Raw genomic sequence first — 17,466 nt, forward strand, 5'->3', positions numbered from 1 at the left:
AAATGTATGGATTACGGCTTCCTATTACCCCATTTCTCCTTTTTTGATATAAGGAGTACTCCTTTGCTTCACTCTGTTAGACAAACCATCTGTTTCAGATTTGCTTCTTGGAGCCGAAGGGTTGTATGCCTGGCCAACTTTTAAATCATTGCTTTCCCAATGATTTAAAGGGTTGGAACCTGTCTTGATGGCTAAAGCTTTAGCTCTATTCATACCTCATCATGTGTCGAAATCTCAGAAGGAAAAACATTGCAAATTTGAGTGCAAAATGATGATGAGGCATAATATTAAATCCCCAATCCTTCAAGTAATTTATTTAACAAATGCTAAGAAACTGATTTGAGTACATTGTTTTTATACAATTTACAAACCTCATGGAACATCACTCCCAATGGGAAAAAAGGTAAAAGAAAAGTACAGAATCTCATGTTCCTTGTAGTTAAAAAGTACAACCATAGAATTAAGTTAAACGGCATATAGCAACAAGTGCAATCCATCAGAATTAAGCAGCTCCACCCGGGGTTAAGCTAATGAATAGGTTTGAAGTAGGGAGGTCCAGTTGTGAACCCGAGGAATCATTTTTTTCAGAATGTGACATCAACACATGACCTCTAAAGTTACAGCTATATAAATTTAAGTGTAAGATCTTGTCTTCTCCACGGCTGTAAGATACAGTCCTAAAATCAAGCACGAGAATCTTGCCCAAGAGCCACCGTACGAGGGATATAAATTTTAAGTACTAAGATTTTGTACCTCTCACAAACACTGTAATGCTTGATAGCTTGAATGGAGTAATAATATGCACAGTAGACATACAGCAACTGATCATCAGCTGCCCTGATTCCCTGTGATCCTTCGCTTATTTGCAGGGGCTCTTCGAGACCAGTTTGAGGATCGAGGTTCCAATTGCTCATTACCCTCTGGTAATCCCCTGGCTTCCTTTCTACCCTCTCTTCTAAATGGTTGCCTCTTTACATGGCGATCAGATTTAGGTGAATTTAATCTCCTTGGTTTCTCTGCATCGTAAGACAATGGTTCAATCCCCTGCAAGTCAGGCTCTGAAGCATATCCTACTGGCCGTTTCGATTCATCCATTCTCCTGAATGTGATCGATATCCTAAGTAAAGCAATAGAGCAGAAAGTTAAATGAACAGAAACTGTGGCACAAGCCTCACAACTCAGCAATAAAAAATCATAGATATCAACTTGTACCTCTTTGTAGGAACCGCTGGCACACAATGCTTAGCAATGTCTGCACCATTTCCATTTAGAACCAGAACTGATCTGAAAGGAGAAATAACTGATTTTAATTTTTAATTCCATATTGTAAACTAATAATGATTCCATGACTTGTTAGTTAGAAAAAGATAGGACCAGTTTGAGCATGAAAAGAATCTTACCCCACAGGTAGGGGAATTGCAATTGAACCGGAAAACTCACCAGCCCCCACAACCTTCAAGTTTGACCCGAAAACTATATCACACTCACTAAGAAATGACACGGTACAGAATGGTCTAACAAAATCAGTGTTGTCAATGTGAGGAGGTATGCAGTCGCCTTCTTCATAAATATTAACAATACAACTGTCAGGCACACAGGTTGGAGGCAGTACATGCCATCTGACCAGCCTTCTGATGGCCACCTTGAAGAGCTGGGGTATAGGATCTACAACTTCATTTTGAAGAATGCCAGGTGGGTTACCATTTTTGTCCTGTCACCAGAAGGTAAACATAATAAAGCTTTTCAAACCTCAAATTACTGCTTCTTGTGACTACAGTGTATCCATACACGTACTCAAGTAATCTTCACAATAAAACAAGGATAGAGACAAACCTACCATTGCATAATTGTAACAGCAACCAAATTGGATGGTTATACGTCCTTTGCCCCTCATCCACTTCTGTGGTGCTGAAAATGTGCGTTCTGTGAACATAAAAATGATTTATAATGTAAACATAACATATTGAGAAACTGTTATCTGCAACAGCACAAGGACATATCTGCATGCTGCAGACGAGGATAATGAAAAGCTACAACACTTTTTTCCAAAGACATAAACCATATTGCTCTAATGCTCCATTGACTTGCTAAAGCTCATGGTGACCAGGTAACAGCAATGTTCAATTAGAGAATAAGAGAATCCTATTGACACTTTTTGCTGCATGTATAAGTTGGATTAGAGGATACAAAATCCATTAAGACTCTCACATTAGAAAACTCCTTTATAAGTTATTTATAATTATCATGATCTATGAATTTAAAACTTGCCTCTGGAATCACCAAGTGCTTCCACTAAGATCTAAAAAAAGTTTAAAGGCAGACTTACATATCAAAGTCTAACCAGTGTAATGAATGCCATTAAAGGCAGAAAACAAAAGAAGCAAAAAAAAACCCATGGTAGAAAAATGGAAGTGTAACACAAAGAATCCATTATCAGGAACATGGTTGAGTCACCCACTCAGCTGCTTCTTGGCTTGACATACAAGAGAAGCCCACTAGCAACGATTCGTAGAGAGAACTGAAATTAAGTGAAGCTTATTTTTGTGATCTAAATTTTTAACTGAAAACTTAATGTCCAACATTGCATAATAAGTAAGAGCACCAAAGCATATACCAAAATGACTTGGAGGCTCTGCTCAATTTATCCTACCACTTTGACTGTACATTAAACCAAAGAATGTTGAATACCCTGTATGCATGTGCTCATTGAAAACTGTTATTGTTATAGTGATTCATTCGTGCTAACATACAACATGATAAATGCTACTTTCCATCACTTTTTATTGAGTTAAGCTAACATTTATAGTAAATAAAAAAAAATTAATGTACATATAACAAACTCATTAAACCTAGAAAAAAAAGAACTGTAACCAAAGAAACTACTCAAGAACACAAAAAACAGATGCAAAAATCAAAGAATATATTGCATAAGCACTCAACAGTTCAACTGTACAAAAAAGATGAGCAATCTGTAAATACTAACCTCTCAACTTTCCTTTTTCCCCCATCTCCTGAAGCGTATAAACAAGGTCAACTATCCTCTTCTGTTCCGCAGCACTGAAAATTCCTGTGTGAAGTTCAAGCCCCTCAAGAATATTAACAAACTTCCCTTTAACTCTCTCCAAACATATAAAATCTTTCTTCCTCTTCACATTCATAAACCTAATATACTCTCTCTGATCCCTAGACAATTTAGGCTTCTCAACAACCTTAGATATCCTCAACTCCCCTGTGGAAGCAGTTAAATTAACAATTCGCTTGCTTGACTCTGATTGCTGTTGCTCTTCTTCTTCTTCTGCCTCCTCAAGCTCATCTTCCTGTGCCATGTCTGCCCATGATAAACGGGGAACCGGGGTTTGAAGGGAAGGCGACCTGCTGGCAATTCCACCACTAGTGGATGCTTCTCCAATGGGTTCAGACAACCCATTTGCCTCATCTTTCCAACTACCCAATGAGTTAGTATCTTCTCCATCTTTTGAACTTCCTATTGAATTTGCATCACAATTATCATGACAACTCTCATTCAACTCTTGTGATTCTGCATTACAGGGAGTAGAAGGGATTGCATTCAGATCAGAATTGGCCAACTCAGCATCTCCTTCAAGTTCTAGGATCCCAACATGACACACAACACAAAATCTTCTTATAAGCAAACATAAACAGTAAATTCTTTTCCTTTTTATTAAAAGATACACCCACATTGCAATATCCATGGAAAAGTAAAAGAAATTTTAACAAAGAAATCTTATTTCTAATTATTTACTTTAATTCCAATCATCATTTATAAAGGACGATTATCAAGACAACATCTTTTCCAGGCCAAAACAGAATCTAACCAAAACCCACTTTTTCCAGCCCAGAATAAATATAATGCATAACAAAAAAGAAAAGAAAAGCTAATTGATATCAGGAAATTTAGAAAGGAAAAACCCTTACTCCAAACTTAAAGCTTAAGCAAGGAGAGGAACTGCCTTTGACATGAACAATGCTTTTTAAAAAAAAGGAGAATACCTGGGTGGAGGGAGCGGATTCGTTGGGCGAGGGTTTGGGTGCATCGGTGGCACAGATCTCTTGAAAGGAAAGGAAGCCACGTGGTTAAGAACTCGGAGGCGATTCTGAGTTCCGATGGCTGGTACTGCACGAGAAACGGGTCGTCCGTTTTGACTCGCTCGAGATCGTTCATTGCTGTTGTCTTCTGAGTCTTGGCTCGGAGAGATTCCGGTGATGGGTGGTTAAATGTTGTGAAGACAAAAAAACGGACTATAAATATGGAAAAAAGGGCAAAAGAAAATCAAAACCCAAAATTTGTGTTGTTAGATCTTTCTTGGGTTCTACTACAAACTTGGATGTAGATGTCATTTTGAAGATTCATTAGGTGTGCTTAGTAATTTCCAGTTTACTGGATCATGGCCTGGACGGTTTTGTTCGACCCAATAGCTTTAGATCTCCGGCTTTACAATCCTGGACCTTTAATGTTCAGGTCTGCCAGTAATGCCCAGCAAACCGGACCAGTTGGCTCTAACTTTCCTGGCCCAGCCCAATTTAGTTTATATAATTCGTAAATATTTTCTTAAGTAGTTTTACCAAAAAAAAGGTTAAAAATCAAGGAATAAAAAAAAATTTTCTTTAATTTTATTTACTTCAGAACAATAATAAGGGTTACATAAATACTCTTTTAAGTATAAAAAATATATTATCTCTCACTCTTTTTGATATGTCTTAAAATAAATTTTGTATTTTTTATATTTTCATATTAAAAATTAAAATGTGCATTATCACAAATTTATAATTTTAATATAAAATACATCAAAATTAATTATTTATCATATTGTTAGTAAATATTAAAAAAATAAATATTCAAAGACGAAAAGAATATTGCAGTTAAAAATATTATTCACCAATTTCCTGTGAAATAAAAATTAGTCCAAAAAAATCACAATGGAAACTGAGATATTTTCAATTTTTTTTCTTTTTTCTTTCTATTTTCTTCAAATTCTCATAGTAGTAGTAATTTTCAATAAAAAAAAAAGAAAAAAACTCCACGTAACCTTGATGACATGGCACGAAATTATAGGCTTAAAAGCTCCACGTAACCTTGATGGCAGAAGATAAAAAAGATAAGCATCATATCCATAGCTCTGCTAGGGAGAGAGAAAACAGAGAAAACGAAAGCAAGCAATGGATAGCAGGATTCTCCAGTTCCTGGCTTCAAAATCACCCCCATCAGCCAACCCTGTTCTCGCAAAACCTTCATCGTCAGCAACAACACATACCCTTCAGGTCTGTTTACCTCACCGACGACGGGTGGTTCGAGTTCTTTGCACAAACAGCAGCACCAATAACAGCAGTGGCAGCAGCAGCAGCACGACTAGCAGCGAGGCACCCCCACCACCATTAACACCACCAGACACCGTCGAGATACGGTTTAAGAGAGGGTCAAGGAGGCGCAGGCAGCTGCAGGAAGATGGTTTTGGGGAAGGGCAACGTGTGAAGGCAAAGGCAAATGCTGCAGCAGCTGATCCAGCTCCAAAGAAATGGGAAGAAATGACCATGATGGAGAAGGCTATGGAGTTGTATGTGGGAGAGAAGGGTCTGCTCTTCTGGCTCAACAAGTTTGCTTATGCTTCCATTTTCATTGTAATAGGAGCTTGGATACTTTTCCGGTTCGTAGGGCCTGCACTCAATCTTTACGAACTCGACTCCCCCCCTCTGTCTCCTACCTCCATGGTCAAGGGCTCTTGATCCATATCCACAATGCAATGTTTTAATTCTACGGTCTGCGGAGATTTTGTAGCAGCTAGTCTGGTGAATGATAATTAGAAAATCTACTCATTGCCTCCACAGTATCTCTAAGATTTACTTATTTCATTTATGATAAATCCCTTAATCTAATACAAGACTTGAGACCTTGATCCTCATCCCACACCCCTACCTCCCAATCCCCCCTTCCCTCTTCCTCCTAACATAAGCATACACCTTAAAATACTCTCTGTTTTGCAGAAAAAGAGTAAATTGGAAGGTTTTCAACCATATAAAACAGCTATCAGATACTCAAAGAAACAAATACAAAGCTACCTTAGCAGTTAAATGAATCGGTCCCAACCTGTAAGAAATGTCAACAACACAAGGTTTTCAACCTTTTATACAAGCAATGGCAGTCAAATTATACAATTTAGTATTAAACAAAAGTCGTATAAAGCTCTCCACAGTTGTACATTGGAAGCTCATAGCCAGCATCGTAAATAATGAAACAAAACCTATAGCAAGCTTTTAGTTTTTGTGCCAGAATGGTACACAAAAATACAAAAAGAAGCTGACAAAAAAAACTATATGAATCAAAACCTGCATCAAATGGCAACTATGCAGCATTTACCGGCTGAGTCACAGGATCTCTCTGAGTCTTACACCTGTGGAAGAAAAAGTAACCACTAAAGCTGTGAGTTTTCTCTAAAATAAACTGACTGATCTTCCTTGAAGGAAAGTTTGCAGTGTCAGCCTATTGGCTGTTAGCCTGTTACCCTCCCATGGAGGGTCAAGGATCAGGGTTCATTTACTGACTCCCCCCTAGCCTTGTAGAGATGCACCAAAAGAGGATGCTATAACAATTACTGCCATAATTGTCATGGATATGCAATGAATCAGGGATTAAATAAATACTGCATAAGAAACCGCCAAAAGAAAGAGAAAGAAAAAACTATACATCTTGTGTATGCAATCAGATATATAGTGAGCAGTTTTCATTTGTAAAAACAACAAATCGATTCAGAAATCCAAATATTGATGGGTATAAGCCACATCAATCATATTATATTTCTGTGTATCACAATCCTAACACAATTTAGCATGTAAAAGCCACTAATTTAGCTACTGACCTATTGCATTGAGCTCGAGATGCATAATTGTGATTGCTGCATTTTGTGCATATCCAATCTCCATTACGCCATTGCTTTGCTCTGATAAATGAAGGACATTAAACAGTTAGTAGATCTGCAAAGCAATCCTCAGAATCTCGTATTAAAATATCATATTTGCTATATATGACTCAGAATTTTAACGCAAAAAACTACATATAAACCTGATTGAGTTTTAAACACAGTCCAAAATACCGTATCAACTATTATTAACTAAGTGGCCATCTCCTTATCATACTTCTTTCAAGCAGACAATTTATAAGAGGTAAGACAACTTAAAATAGCACTCTAAAAGCAACCAAAATTAATCTCAGGGACAGTTTCATGAATTAAAACTCAGTTACAAGATCCAAAAAGATTAAAGGATTGAAAAAGCAAAAAGGAAGATGTCATTGCCATAGTTTGACAAATGATCAAAGTATTTTATATTATGCTCATAAAAGGAATCACTAATTTGTCCAATAGAAATTACAAGCATGTATAGAAGGGGGCAACTCATTTACCCTTTTCCAAGAAGGGTTGGTGTTGTAGCTTGATGAGGAAATGAAATGGGTGCCTGCCAATTTGAAGCCACACCAGGGTTTAGACTGGGATAGGGAGGATATGCTCCAGGTTTAGGGTCACTGGTGGCTCCTACCATTTGGTCAAATCCAGGATATGGCTGCAGCTGCCCATTACCCTGTAACCCAGGAAGGGGGAATATAGTAGTTCAGGAGTGTTTAGTCAAAGCATGATGGAAAAACAACATTAATCCAAAATGCACCACCAGAAACTGATTTCTTACATGCCCTGAATTCAGTCTTTTGTTATCCCAGTCATGTACAAACTCTTCAGATGCTAACCGCTTGGTTCCAAGTGCTATATACCCCAAAAAAGGAAAATAAAAAAGATGTAAAGACTCAGTTACTGGTAACCAGAACCAACCAGCAGACCAACTATAAGCATTAAAGCAAAACAAAGACAATATTGCTGCACTGGCCAGAATCAGAATGTACCTGGTGTTATAGATGCATTGCAATTTTTGCACTGTAAAAATGCTAGACTAAATCAGAAACGTAATGACATGGGATATTTTGTACAATTAGTGACAAGTACGTAGAAGAATGTTGAATGCAGTTTGGGCAGTAAGATAAGACCTGTGAACGTGAAGAGTAATTATGGAAGCCACAGTTGCAAATCCAGTCACCATTTCGCCATCCCTTAGGAATGGAAAGAGGCTGATAACTAGAATTCACATATGGAACCCCGAAAGTTTGGTTTCCAGCTACAGGCCATGTAGAAGTTGAATGAAGTCCATAATTATCAACCCCACCTACAGACCAGTTGGAACTTAGAGGAAGCGACTGCTGGGGGGCGACACTGCCTACAAATCCAACATTAATCTTTTGTTCCAGTGCTCCTGGGGCCCTGGCAAAATAATGTGAATAAGTTGGAAGAGAAGCTCCAGGCATTGCAATTGCTGGGATTGCTGCTATCTCCTTTGGTTGCCCGCACTTTTTGCACTTTTCTCTTGATGCATAATTGTTGTTAGTGCAAGCTATTGATCCATTGCCACACACACCCCAACCCACAATGCAGCCACGAAGAGGACAAGGAAGCCAATCATACGCACACCAACCAGTTCATTGCATACCAAAGAACACATACAAAAAACACAAACCACTCAACCTAATTGATACTGATTTCCTAATCTCAACTTCACAAAACACATACCAACATGTTCAGTGAACAGGTTGCATTCATGAACAGACAACAGTAAAGGATATGCTTTTGCAATGGCGAATTTGTCTACAATTGATATATAAACAGTCGCTTTATGGCAAATTAGCAAAACTAAAGCAGGAACAAGTTCAAAAAAGCTCCCCAACCATTGTTTAAAGATGAAACATTGCAAATCTTTACTTGGGAAAAGCAATATCTTATCTTGACATGCCACTTGTTCTATATCAGCTAAAATTCCAACTTATTATCAAAACTCAGAACCCAGATAAACCCCACAACGAAAATGTTTCCAAAAAGAACCCCATCTAAGATATCTATTCATAAGTTCAATAATTGAATTACAACAGAAGAAGAAAAAGAATAAAGCGCAAAACCCATATAAGTCAAGTAGTCAACACAGCCTAGAAGAGGAGTTAACATAATAAAAAACCATTGGAAGAGAAGAGGTTTCTGAGAAAGGTATAAACTTACCAGTACAGATCCAATCACCAATACGCGGAAGCCACTTGGAGTCAGCTGGAGTTTTGGTGTCAACAAGAAGACGTGGCTGCTTACATCTGTTACAAAAACATCTAAAAGCGTAGTTCCTGTTCCTGCATCCGCTGCACTCCCAGTCTCCTCTTCCTTCACCCATTCTTCCCCCTCTCTCCTTAACTCAAAGGATAATACTCAAGAGGTATGACTAATGAGCTTCTTGCTTTGGGAGCTGAAGAAAAAGAGAGGTATCCAGCAGAAAACTAAAAACTGCTGCAAATTATATTGAAGTCTTGGGATCGAACGAATTCAACCAATATAGGAGAAAGCGAAAATTCTTTCTCGGACAGGGCCTAAACAAGCGAGAGAGATCAGGGCCATCAGGCTAATACCCTTTCTTGGGATTAAGGCATTAAGCCCATGTTTCAAGGTGGTATAGGCTCTGTTTTTGGTTTCAAGACTCCGCCAGATCTTGTTTGGGCCCAAGAAACTAGCTTCCAAATAATCTTTACATTTAAAATCCAATGGTTTGTTTGTATTTCTCTTAAAATGAAAACATTTCTTTAAACAACGATATTAACAGGTACCGTGGATACTTCTTAGAAAGTAACATCAGATAATTGACTAAAGCTCAATGATAAATCAAATTTCAGCTCAAAATTCGCCATTCAATGGCGTCTTAAAGAAAGATTTCCGGGTCAGAATCACTGGCGCCTCAACTTGTCTGCTTGCCTGCTTGCACTCAAAGTGCAAATCGGGAGGTGAGGAGGCAAAAATAAAATTGGCTACTCCACTCCATGCCGTTGCAGTGGGTCTTCACTTCTGGATAAAGCCAAGGCTTGAGTGCTGGCATGACTCAGAAAACGAGGCAGTCCAATTAAAAACTAGGTAGCAACATAATTCTAAAGTTCAACTTACAGTCCAATCAGCTCTCCAGAGGTAACAGCAGATAAAGGAAACATGGCCAAGCATGTTTTTGTCCTAACTCCAGTCTCCACGTGCTAGTCATTGTCTAGTGAGAAACGGAAACATTCTTTTTCCATTTTCTTTCGGAGCACGGAACCATCTTTATCCTTATTAATCTTTGGTTTAGTGTATAGTGTACTCAGACACCTTTTTGATTTCATGGCACACCAGTTGTCGTCTTCTTTCCTTTTTTCTTTCTTGTAGAGAAAAAACCTGCAAGTTTACAACTTTATGATGCCTGGACTGGAAGGGTGGAACTCCTCATTCTACAACAGTGAGGTTGTGGATTTGTGGTGTGAACCATCGAAGCATTGATGCAGAAAGCATAAAAGCTGAAGAAAGATTGAAAAGCCAAGATGAACTCGTTGTGGGCGTTTTTAGCTTCCCTTGCCCTGATTCGCAGCATTCTCTACAACTACCTGCCAGAAAAACTGCGCTTATACATCTCTTCACGCTTTGAGGAGTGGACTAGCCGTTTCACTACAGATGTGACCATGGTGTTCCGCGATAATCAAAGCTCAAACATGAACCAACTTTTTCAGGCTGCAAATCTTTACCTTGGAGAATCACTTCCCACCATTTCAATCCCTCGGGTAATGGTAGAAAAGACTGAGAACGTCAGGAATCTTAGCTTTGCCATGGAGAAGAACTCTGAAATGGTTGATGTCTTTGAAAATGTACCAATGAAGTGGAAGTACTTCTCTGAATATAGCCAAGGAATGTCCAAGCACGAGATCAGATGGTACGAGCTGTCATTTCACAAAGAGCACAAGGATATGGTTACCAGGTCTTATTTGCCACACATCCTGGAAAGAGCCAACAAGATCAAAGAGAGAAACCGGGTGGTGAAGCTCCACACGGCTGCTCATGATTTTTGGACTCCAAAACCTGTAATAATTCAGCATCCCATGACGTTTGAGACCTTAGCTATGAATGGTGATCTCAAGAAGATAATTGTGGAGGATCTTGACAGGTTCATGGACAGTAAGGAATACTACCAACAGATTGGCAAAGTGTGGAAAAGAGGGTACTTGCTTCATGGGCCTCCAGGCACTGGAAAGTCTAGCTTGATTGCTGCTATGGCTAATCATCTAAACTTTGATATCTATAATTTGAATCTCTCAGCTGTATCCTCAGACTTGGTTTTACAGAATTTGTTGCTTAGCATGGCCAATCGTTCCCTCCTTGTGATAGAAGATATAGACTGCTCCGTTAAGCTGCAGAATCGAGAATCCAATATAGAGCAACCTATAAAATATCAGCAGCATAACAAGGTTAGTCATGATTATTGTGATATAATGCAAGTTATGCAATCATAACATGATATTTACGTTTATGGCGATTGAATAACTTCTTCTGAAATGTCCAAATTTCCATATAAACGAAAAATTCTTTTCTTTTCTTTTCTGTTTAACTTGTGAAGTAAAATATGCAGTTCACAAAAGATTTAAATTGTACTTCTAAATTTTAAATTTAACTATGTCCATGCTTCATGCCATCTTTACAGGTGACACTTTCTGGACTCCTGAACTTCTTTGATGGTATTTTCTCCTGCTGTGGAGAGGGAAAGATTTTGGTTGCTACTACAAATTACAAGGAGCGGATTGACCCTGCATTACTTCGAGCTGGTCGCATGGACATGCACATCTACCTGGCCTACTGTACTTTCTCTGCCTTCAAGCAACTGGCTTTGAAGTACTTAAAGATTTCTGATCACAGTCACTTTCATCACATTGAAAAGCTTCTACCAGAGGTTAAGGTTTCCCCTGCAGAGGTAGCTGGTGAACTGATGAAAACTAGGGATCCTAAGGCTTCTCTCGAGGGCCTGATCAAGCATCTTGAGAATAAGGTAAACAGGAGAATTACTTTCCATAGGAACATTAGCAGCTATACTTCGACTTAGTCCCTTCTGGACTGTTTTTCATGGTGACTTTGTCTTGATTTACTGCTTGATGAGTGCCAAATAACATGGCTTCTATGGCTATGCTCTTAATTAATGTTACATGTTATCTTCCTCATGTTCAATGTGATTGATTTGGAGTTTTCTGCAGCTTGCAGATGGCAATTCTGAAGTTAGTCCTGGGCATCCTTCATCTCATCCATCAAATTGCCTGGTCGAGGAATCTTCAATTTCACTTCCTTTGGCATCCAATGAAACTAATATGGACAATGCAAAATCTCCAGGTCCCAACTCAGATGTTTCAGCCGATGAACAGAAGGCCACAAAAGAGTCAAATTTAACTGAGAATGGACCTCCAGAAGAGGATAGCAACAACTCTGACAAGAAGGATTTGCTCCAGGGCCAATCTTCCGGAAACAATATCCTAGAAATCATTGAAGACATGGAGAAGGAGCTGTTGAGCAACAAAGAAGCAATAATAGCACTACTAAATAAATCCACTCTGACTCTGAATAGACTGTCCAAGATTAAGTCCAACATATAAGAAACTGACTAAATCTCTCACAGATGCTGAGACCAACTTGGAGATCTTTTTGCTCAAAATATTAAATGGGTTGTGTTGACAAAATTCTCGTATTCACATATTGAAGATGTTTAATGGTAATTAAAATATAATAGTTGAAAAGGGATCTTGTAATGACACTTTGCTGATTCACTAATCCACTTCCTTGTTACATGGAGCATGCCTCTTTTCCTTCTGTCTTTCTTTCCTCTTTCTCCCTTTTACTTTATACTTTTTAACATTGTTGCAGTCCATGGAAGCGCATTTTATAATTGATGAGTGATCTGTCATTACTTTTGATTTCTCCCATTCAATACTTTGTAGCACTTTAGTAACTTTGGATAGGTTTAGCCTCTGTTTTGGAATTCTTTGCTGTCTCTGAAATTTCTCCTTTTAGTATATATGCTGCCAAAACCATAAGCCACCAACTGCAACTACAGATACAGATTAGATTCCTCTCCAAGGATCAGGCAGCCTCTTTTGTGGTCTTTTCCTGTATGACTGCTTCTCTGGTTTACTGTTTTATTAGGCATGATCATGGCAATGTCAGAGGAGTATTTAAAACAAACAGACGTTATAATTGATGTTTAGCTTCACCCAGATTCTTGTCAACTCAAGAATCAAGTCCAAAAAGATTCAAAATCTAAAATTTGAAAGGTGTTGGGCTTTAAGCAAGCAACTTCCATTCATTTTCTCTTCTGCGTAAGTTTTTCAACATTAAATTTGAACCATCCTCTTGTTTATTCTTCTAAGCTTCCTCCCCCTTGCTAACTAATCCCACTGTTCATTCATAAAACCTCGTAGATCATATTTTCTGCATAGATCAAAGGCGCTGGCAGACGTCAAAAGCAAGATAAAAGAACTTTTATAAACAAATTACTCTAGCTTCCACCCAGGATAAAGTGAAGAAGAAAGTGTTTTTGTGACCGCGACAGGGTAACAAAAGGAAATTACGGGGAAAAAGAACAGCTGGAAAACTAAAAAGAGGCCATCGTTTTCGTCCATTTTATGTCAAAGCAAGGAGCCTTCGATGCCTTCCGATCCATTGACTATACCGGTCTTACTTTATTATCAGCTTGATTCCATTTTGGCGTACCGTGGCTCCTGCGTGGATGGGGTCACACCCAGATATTATTTTAATCTACAGTTTTTATCAAACAAGACGTGTTGACATGAAAAACGTAAGCCGGAACGTTGCTGTCCCTTTCTTTCAACTTCATGTGTTTTGACAAGGAAATTTCTCTGTCACAAACCGGACGGCGGTGAAAGCTTCTTTTCCTTTTGCGTCTCTCGTTGTATAAAAAATTGGCCCAGACCCCAGAGAATCGCTGCAAGTGAAAGGAAATCGACAGTCTAAGACTTGCTATGGCATCAACGCTGTCAGTGTTGGCTACTTTCACCATTATCCGCAGCACATTCAATGACTTCATCCCGAAGGAAATAAGAGAGTACTTGTGGAGTTTCATTCGCCGTTTCTCATCGGAGTTCGCCTTGGTTATCGAAGAGTCACACGATGGGTCAAGCAACCATCTTTTCAAGGCCGCCATGGCATACCTTGGTAGCCATGTGCTGTCTGCTTCATCTGCTGCTGATTCTCCCAAACGGCTCACTGTAGGGAAGAATGAGAATGTGAGGATGTTCACTTTTGGCCTTGATAGACACTCGGAGATTGTGGATTTCTTCCATGGTGTTCCCATGAAATGGAAGTACGGTTCCGATGTTAACACGAATAATAATCAACTGACATCTGAATCGAGGTGGTATGAGCTCAGTTTTCAGAAGAAGCACGCTGCGATGGTGAAGAGCAAGTATCTCCCTCATGTGGTTGCAATGGCGAGAAAGCTGAAGAACCAGAACCGGATGGTGAAATTTCATAGCATCAGGCGTGAGAGGTGGTGCTCGAGTGCTGTCAATCTAGAGCATCCCATGACATTCAATACTCTGGCCATGGATGGAGATCTCAAGAAAGATGTCATCGAGGACCTTGACAGCTTTATCAATGGCAAGGAGTACTACAAGAAAATTGGAAAAGTGTGGAAGCGTGGTTACTTGCTTTATGGTCCTCCAGGAACTGGAAAATCAAGTTTGATTGCAGCCATGGCAAATCATCTGAACTTTGATATTTACAACCTGAATTTATCTGCAGTGAACTCGGATTCCTCCCTCGATTATTTGTTGCTTCATGTGTCAAATCGTTCCATCCTTGTCATTGAAGATATTGACTGTACAGTCAAACTACAGAACCGGGAAGCAGGAGATGAAACAGGGAGTTACCCACATGTTCAGGTTATTCGGATTTCCTTCACTCAATATAAAATGCATATAAACTTAAAACTATTCTGATCTTGAAGATGAGTGTCTTTAGTGTTTCGAGATGTTTCTGTATTCCGCTTGAGTGTTCATCTATTTGTTTTCTAGTTATTCTTAAAGATTTAGGAACTTTTTTAACTAATTAACGTGCTTTCCCAAAATTTGTACATTCATGATCATCATGACTTGGTTCTTCCCTTTGTTGGTGAAGGCTCTTAAACTTTATGTGCTGTTGCCATTTCCATCAGGTGACCCTTTCGGGACTTTTGAATGCCATTGACGGCCTATTGTCATGCTGCGGAGATGAGAGGATTATTGTTTTCACCACCAACTACAAGGACAGAATTGATCCAGCTTTGTTGCGAGCAGGTCGCATGGACAAGCACATATGCTTGTCCTATTGCACAGTCTCCACCTTCAAGCAACTCGCAGCCAACTACCTTGGCCTTTCTAATCATGATCTCTTTTGTCATATTGAAAAGATTATAGAAGGGATTAAAGTTTCTCCAGCTGAAGTTGCTGGTCAACTGATGAAGTCCAGAGATCCCAAAACTTGTCTGAATGGCCTAATTCAGTTTCTAGAGAGCAAGGTAACTCAATCTTCAACCAATTCATGTTGATGTCATCAAGCTCCGTGATGAGCTTACACCTGAAAGTAGGTAGACCATGGATTTGTGTCAATAAAGGAACACCAGAGAAAAACCTAATGAGACCACCACCACCACCACGCACCCTTATTTTATTTTGGATTGTGTGGCTTTACATGGCTGATCTGCATTTTAAAATGACATTGCTTTGGACAAGGCATATGTCAGATGTCAGGTTTAAGCCTCCTATTGGCTACTAGAATTTTGCTTATTCAAATTGGCCTTTCAGGATTAGAGTATGGAAGTTTCATGGAAAGCCAAGCTATATAGAAATATTCTTAGGCTGATAGATAGCCGAAAAGAATGGTAATAACCAATTTATAGTTGTGCGATAGTAAATGTTAACCTGCATAGGTTACTGCTAAATTTCAATGTCATGTGCATGATCAGACCCTTGGCATGAGAGACTTGCAGGTTAAAGAAGTTAGTGAATTACTACTATTTTTGTTCGTAGCTCTATTATGCGCTTGTAACAATCATCCCTTGACTTGCCTCCATCAGGCATCAGAGGCAACTTCGGAAAGAACAAAGCCGGAGGGAGAAGGCAGCAGCAATCCCAAGCAGGAGGAAGGATGTAAAAGCAAGGCCGCCACTAAAACTGATATGACAAACGGTGACTCTCCAAATCATAACGCAATTACATTTCTAGCAGTTGGTTCCAATCCAACGACAGCGGGTGAGTATACAGTAAAGGCAGAACTAGCACCTATCCTTCGAGCTGTTCTTTTAAAATATGGAGACATCGTTGCCAACAGCCTATTGACTTCAATTCAATGCCGTTCATCTCTCCTGGAGATTGCCTGTGGCATTATCCAAAAACTACAAGCAGTGAAATTGGAAGATGTGACTGAACTTGAGCTTCAGTCCATGCTTACAAGTGTTTCTGATTTGGAATCCTTGAAGTTGCAAATTAGTTGGCTCCATAAGAGACTAGATGAAATTGTGGAGGCACTGCAACTAGTCAAGCAGTCTTCCACCCTCAAGGAAGACATGAGCAAAAATCTTCAAGAAATTGTGGAATTGGAGAAAGAGCTGGAAAGTTGCGACATACAAAAACCAGAGCAACAAAAGAAATCCCTCCAAATTCAGGAAATGAAGGCTGTGACCGAAAAGCTTTCCGAAACAATCTCAAGCACTGAGTCAAAACTGAGTTATTTCCAGCAGAGGTCTTTGGTGGATGGGCTGCTCTGATTCATTTTTTCTCCACTTGCATCAGAAGCAGTGACACTTAGTCTGGTTAAAAAGGTTTAACAGCTTGCCACTCCTCCTTACTGCTACCCATAGTTACAAACTCTCTTGTAATTTACAAGTAGTAGTAGTATTTCTGAGGTGCATGCCTTATTATGAAGAAACTTACTGCATCACTGCTTCCTGAGTCACCTCACTTGGCGTCTCATAGAAGCCCAAGATCTCAGTTCGGAACGTTGGCCTAAACTGGCTCTCTTCTCCATTTTGTTTTTCCTACCCATTGGGCTTCCCTTCCGGACCGCCCTTCTTCTTCTCCTCTTCTTTCTTTCTTTCTTCTTCTTTTTCTGGTGGACTTGGCTTCTCGGGCTGCAACTCGAGGGCAACACTCACCTTCTTGGATTTCCTTCATTGGGGCACTACCCCATTGGAGCCCACTTCTCCTTTCGCTCCTCCTTTCTTTGAAATAGCAAAAAAATAAATAATAAAAAAATCTTTTATTATAATATTTTATTGTATTGTGACATTTTTTCTTCATATCAACAACAGGTTACATATAACAATAAGTAGTAGTTTAATTGGTAATAATTAGTCAATAATTATTTATAAAGATTTATTTGATAATAATAAAAAACATAAAAACTTAATTGAACAAAATAAAAGAATAAATACTTATTTAGATTTTTTAAAATAGTTTAAGTGTTTTTCAAGCTTTTAATTTTTAAAAAATATTTTAAGAATTTTTTAAGTTATCTCAATAAAATTTTCATATAATTCAATAAAGATCCA

At 38.9% G+C, this 17,466-nt stretch overlaps 5 protein-coding genes across 5 annotated transcripts; 3 read left to right on the plus strand and 2 right to left on the minus strand.

The window, feature by feature from the left end:
• Window positions 1-287: 287 nt before the first annotated feature.
• On the minus strand, window positions 288-4,299 carry LOC18610779 (2-oxoglutarate (2OG) and Fe(II)-dependent oxygenase superfamily protein). The gene is made up of 6 exons (XM_007046647.3): window positions 4,012-4,299; window positions 2,984-3,607; window positions 1,838-1,923; window positions 1,401-1,711; window positions 1,213-1,284; window positions 288-1,117 (listed from the first exon to the last, which is right to left on the minus strand). The coding sequence occupies exons 1-6, from the start codon at window positions 4,181-4,183 to the stop codon at window positions 829-831; spliced, it is 1,554 nt and encodes a 517-aa protein (XP_007046709.2). The 5' UTR covers window positions 4,184-4,299; the 3' UTR covers window positions 288-828.
• An 819-nt stretch (window positions 4,300-5,118) lies between these two features.
• Window positions 5,119-5,841, plus strand: LOC18610780 (uncharacterized). The gene has a single exon (XM_007046649.3). It carries the CDS (start codon window positions 5,179-5,181, stop codon window positions 5,740-5,742), a length of 564 nt encoding a protein of 187 aa, XP_007046711.3. The 5' UTR covers window positions 5,119-5,178; the 3' UTR covers window positions 5,743-5,841.
• A 265-nt stretch (window positions 5,842-6,106) lies between these two features.
• Window positions 6,107-9,476, minus strand: LOC18610781 (zinc finger (Ran-binding) family protein). Its single transcript, XM_018125498.2, has 7 exons — window positions 9,105-9,476; window positions 8,048-8,448; window positions 7,907-7,937; window positions 7,696-7,769; window positions 7,415-7,590; window positions 6,873-6,953; window positions 6,107-6,407 (listed from the first exon to the last, which is right to left on the minus strand). The coding sequence occupies exons 1-7, from the start codon at window positions 9,265-9,267 to the stop codon at window positions 6,359-6,361; spliced, it is 975 nt and encodes a 324-aa protein (XP_017980987.2). The 5' UTR covers window positions 9,268-9,476; the 3' UTR covers window positions 6,107-6,358.
• A 712-nt stretch (window positions 9,477-10,188) lies between these two features.
• LOC18610782 (AAA-ATPase At3g50940-like) lies at window positions 10,189-12,714 on the plus strand. Its single transcript, XM_088807088.1, has 3 exons — window positions 10,189-11,347; window positions 11,581-11,922; window positions 12,125-12,714. The coding sequence occupies exons 1-3, from the start codon at window positions 10,430-10,432 to the stop codon at window positions 12,515-12,517; spliced, it is 1,653 nt and encodes a 550-aa protein (XP_088663214.1). The 5' UTR covers window positions 10,189-10,429; the 3' UTR covers window positions 12,518-12,714.
• A 1,014-nt stretch (window positions 12,715-13,728) lies between these two features.
• LOC18610783 (AAA-ATPase At3g50940-like) lies at window positions 13,729-17,183 on the plus strand. The gene is made up of 3 exons (XM_018127668.2): window positions 13,729-14,821; window positions 15,094-15,435; window positions 15,994-17,183. The coding sequence occupies exons 1-3, from the start codon at window positions 13,901-13,903 to the stop codon at window positions 16,681-16,683; spliced, it is 1,953 nt and encodes a 650-aa protein (XP_017983157.2). The 5' UTR covers window positions 13,729-13,900; the 3' UTR covers window positions 16,684-17,183.
• Window positions 17,184-17,466: the final 283 nt, after the last annotated feature.

This window comes from Theobroma cacao, chromosome 1, assembly GCF_053813885.1.
Source record: "Theobroma cacao isolate CCN51 chromosome 1, ASM5381388v1, whole genome shotgun sequence".
NCBI classification, from domain to species: Eukaryota; Viridiplantae; Streptophyta; class Magnoliopsida; order Malvales; family Malvaceae; genus Theobroma; species Theobroma cacao.

Bases quoted from the DNA above. Each gene is read 5' to 3' on its own strand.
- LOC18610783 (XM_018127668.2), top strand. From the start codon at position 13,901: ATGGCATCAACGCTGTCAGTGTTGGCTACTTTCACCATTATCCGCAGC. The intron at 14,822-15,093 runs GTTATTCGGATT...CATTTCCATCAG, and splicing joins GGAGTTACCCACATGTTCAG to GTGACCCTTTCGGGACTTTT. The intron at 15,436-15,993 runs GTAACTCAATCT...TGCCTCCATCAG, and splicing joins TTCAGTTTCTAGAGAGCAAG to GCATCAGAGGCAACTTCGGA.
- LOC18610782 (XM_088807088.1), top strand. From the start codon at position 10,430: ATGAACTCGTTGTGGGCGTTTTTAGCTTCCCTTGCCCTGATTCGCAGC. The intron at 11,348-11,580 runs GTTAGTCATGAT...CCATCTTTACAG, and splicing joins AATATCAGCAGCATAACAAG to GTGACACTTTCTGGACTCCT. The intron at 11,923-12,124 runs GTAAACAGGAGA...AGTTTTCTGCAG, and splicing joins TCAAGCATCTTGAGAATAAG to CTTGCAGATGGCAATTCTGA.
- LOC18610780 (XM_007046649.3), top strand. From the start codon at position 5,179: ATGGATAGCAGGATTCTCCAGTTCCTGGCTTCAAAATCACCCCCATCA.
- LOC18610781 (XM_018125498.2), bottom strand. From the start codon at position 9,267: ATGGGTGAAGGAAGAGGAGACTGGGAGTGCAGCGGATGCAGGAACAGG. The intron at 8,449-9,104 runs GTAAGTTTATAC...ATGGATCAATAG, and splicing joins TGGTGATTGGATCTGTACTG to CTTGCACTAACAACAATTAT. The intron at 6,954-7,414 runs GTAAATGAGTTG...TTCATTTATCAG, and splicing joins CCAACCCTTCTTGGAAAAGG to AGCAAAGCAATGGCGTAATG.
- LOC18610779 (XM_007046647.3), bottom strand. From the start codon at position 4,183: ATGAACGATCTCGAGCGAGTCAAAACGGACGACCCGTTTCTCGTGCAG. The intron at 1,712-1,837 runs GTAGGTTTGTCT...TTCTGGTGACAG, and splicing joins GCTGTTACAATTATGCAATG to GACAAAAATGGTAACCCACC. The intron at 1,118-1,212 runs GTACAAGTTGAT...TGCTTTACTTAG, and splicing joins CCAGCGGTTCCTACAAAGAG to GATATCGATCACATTCAGGA.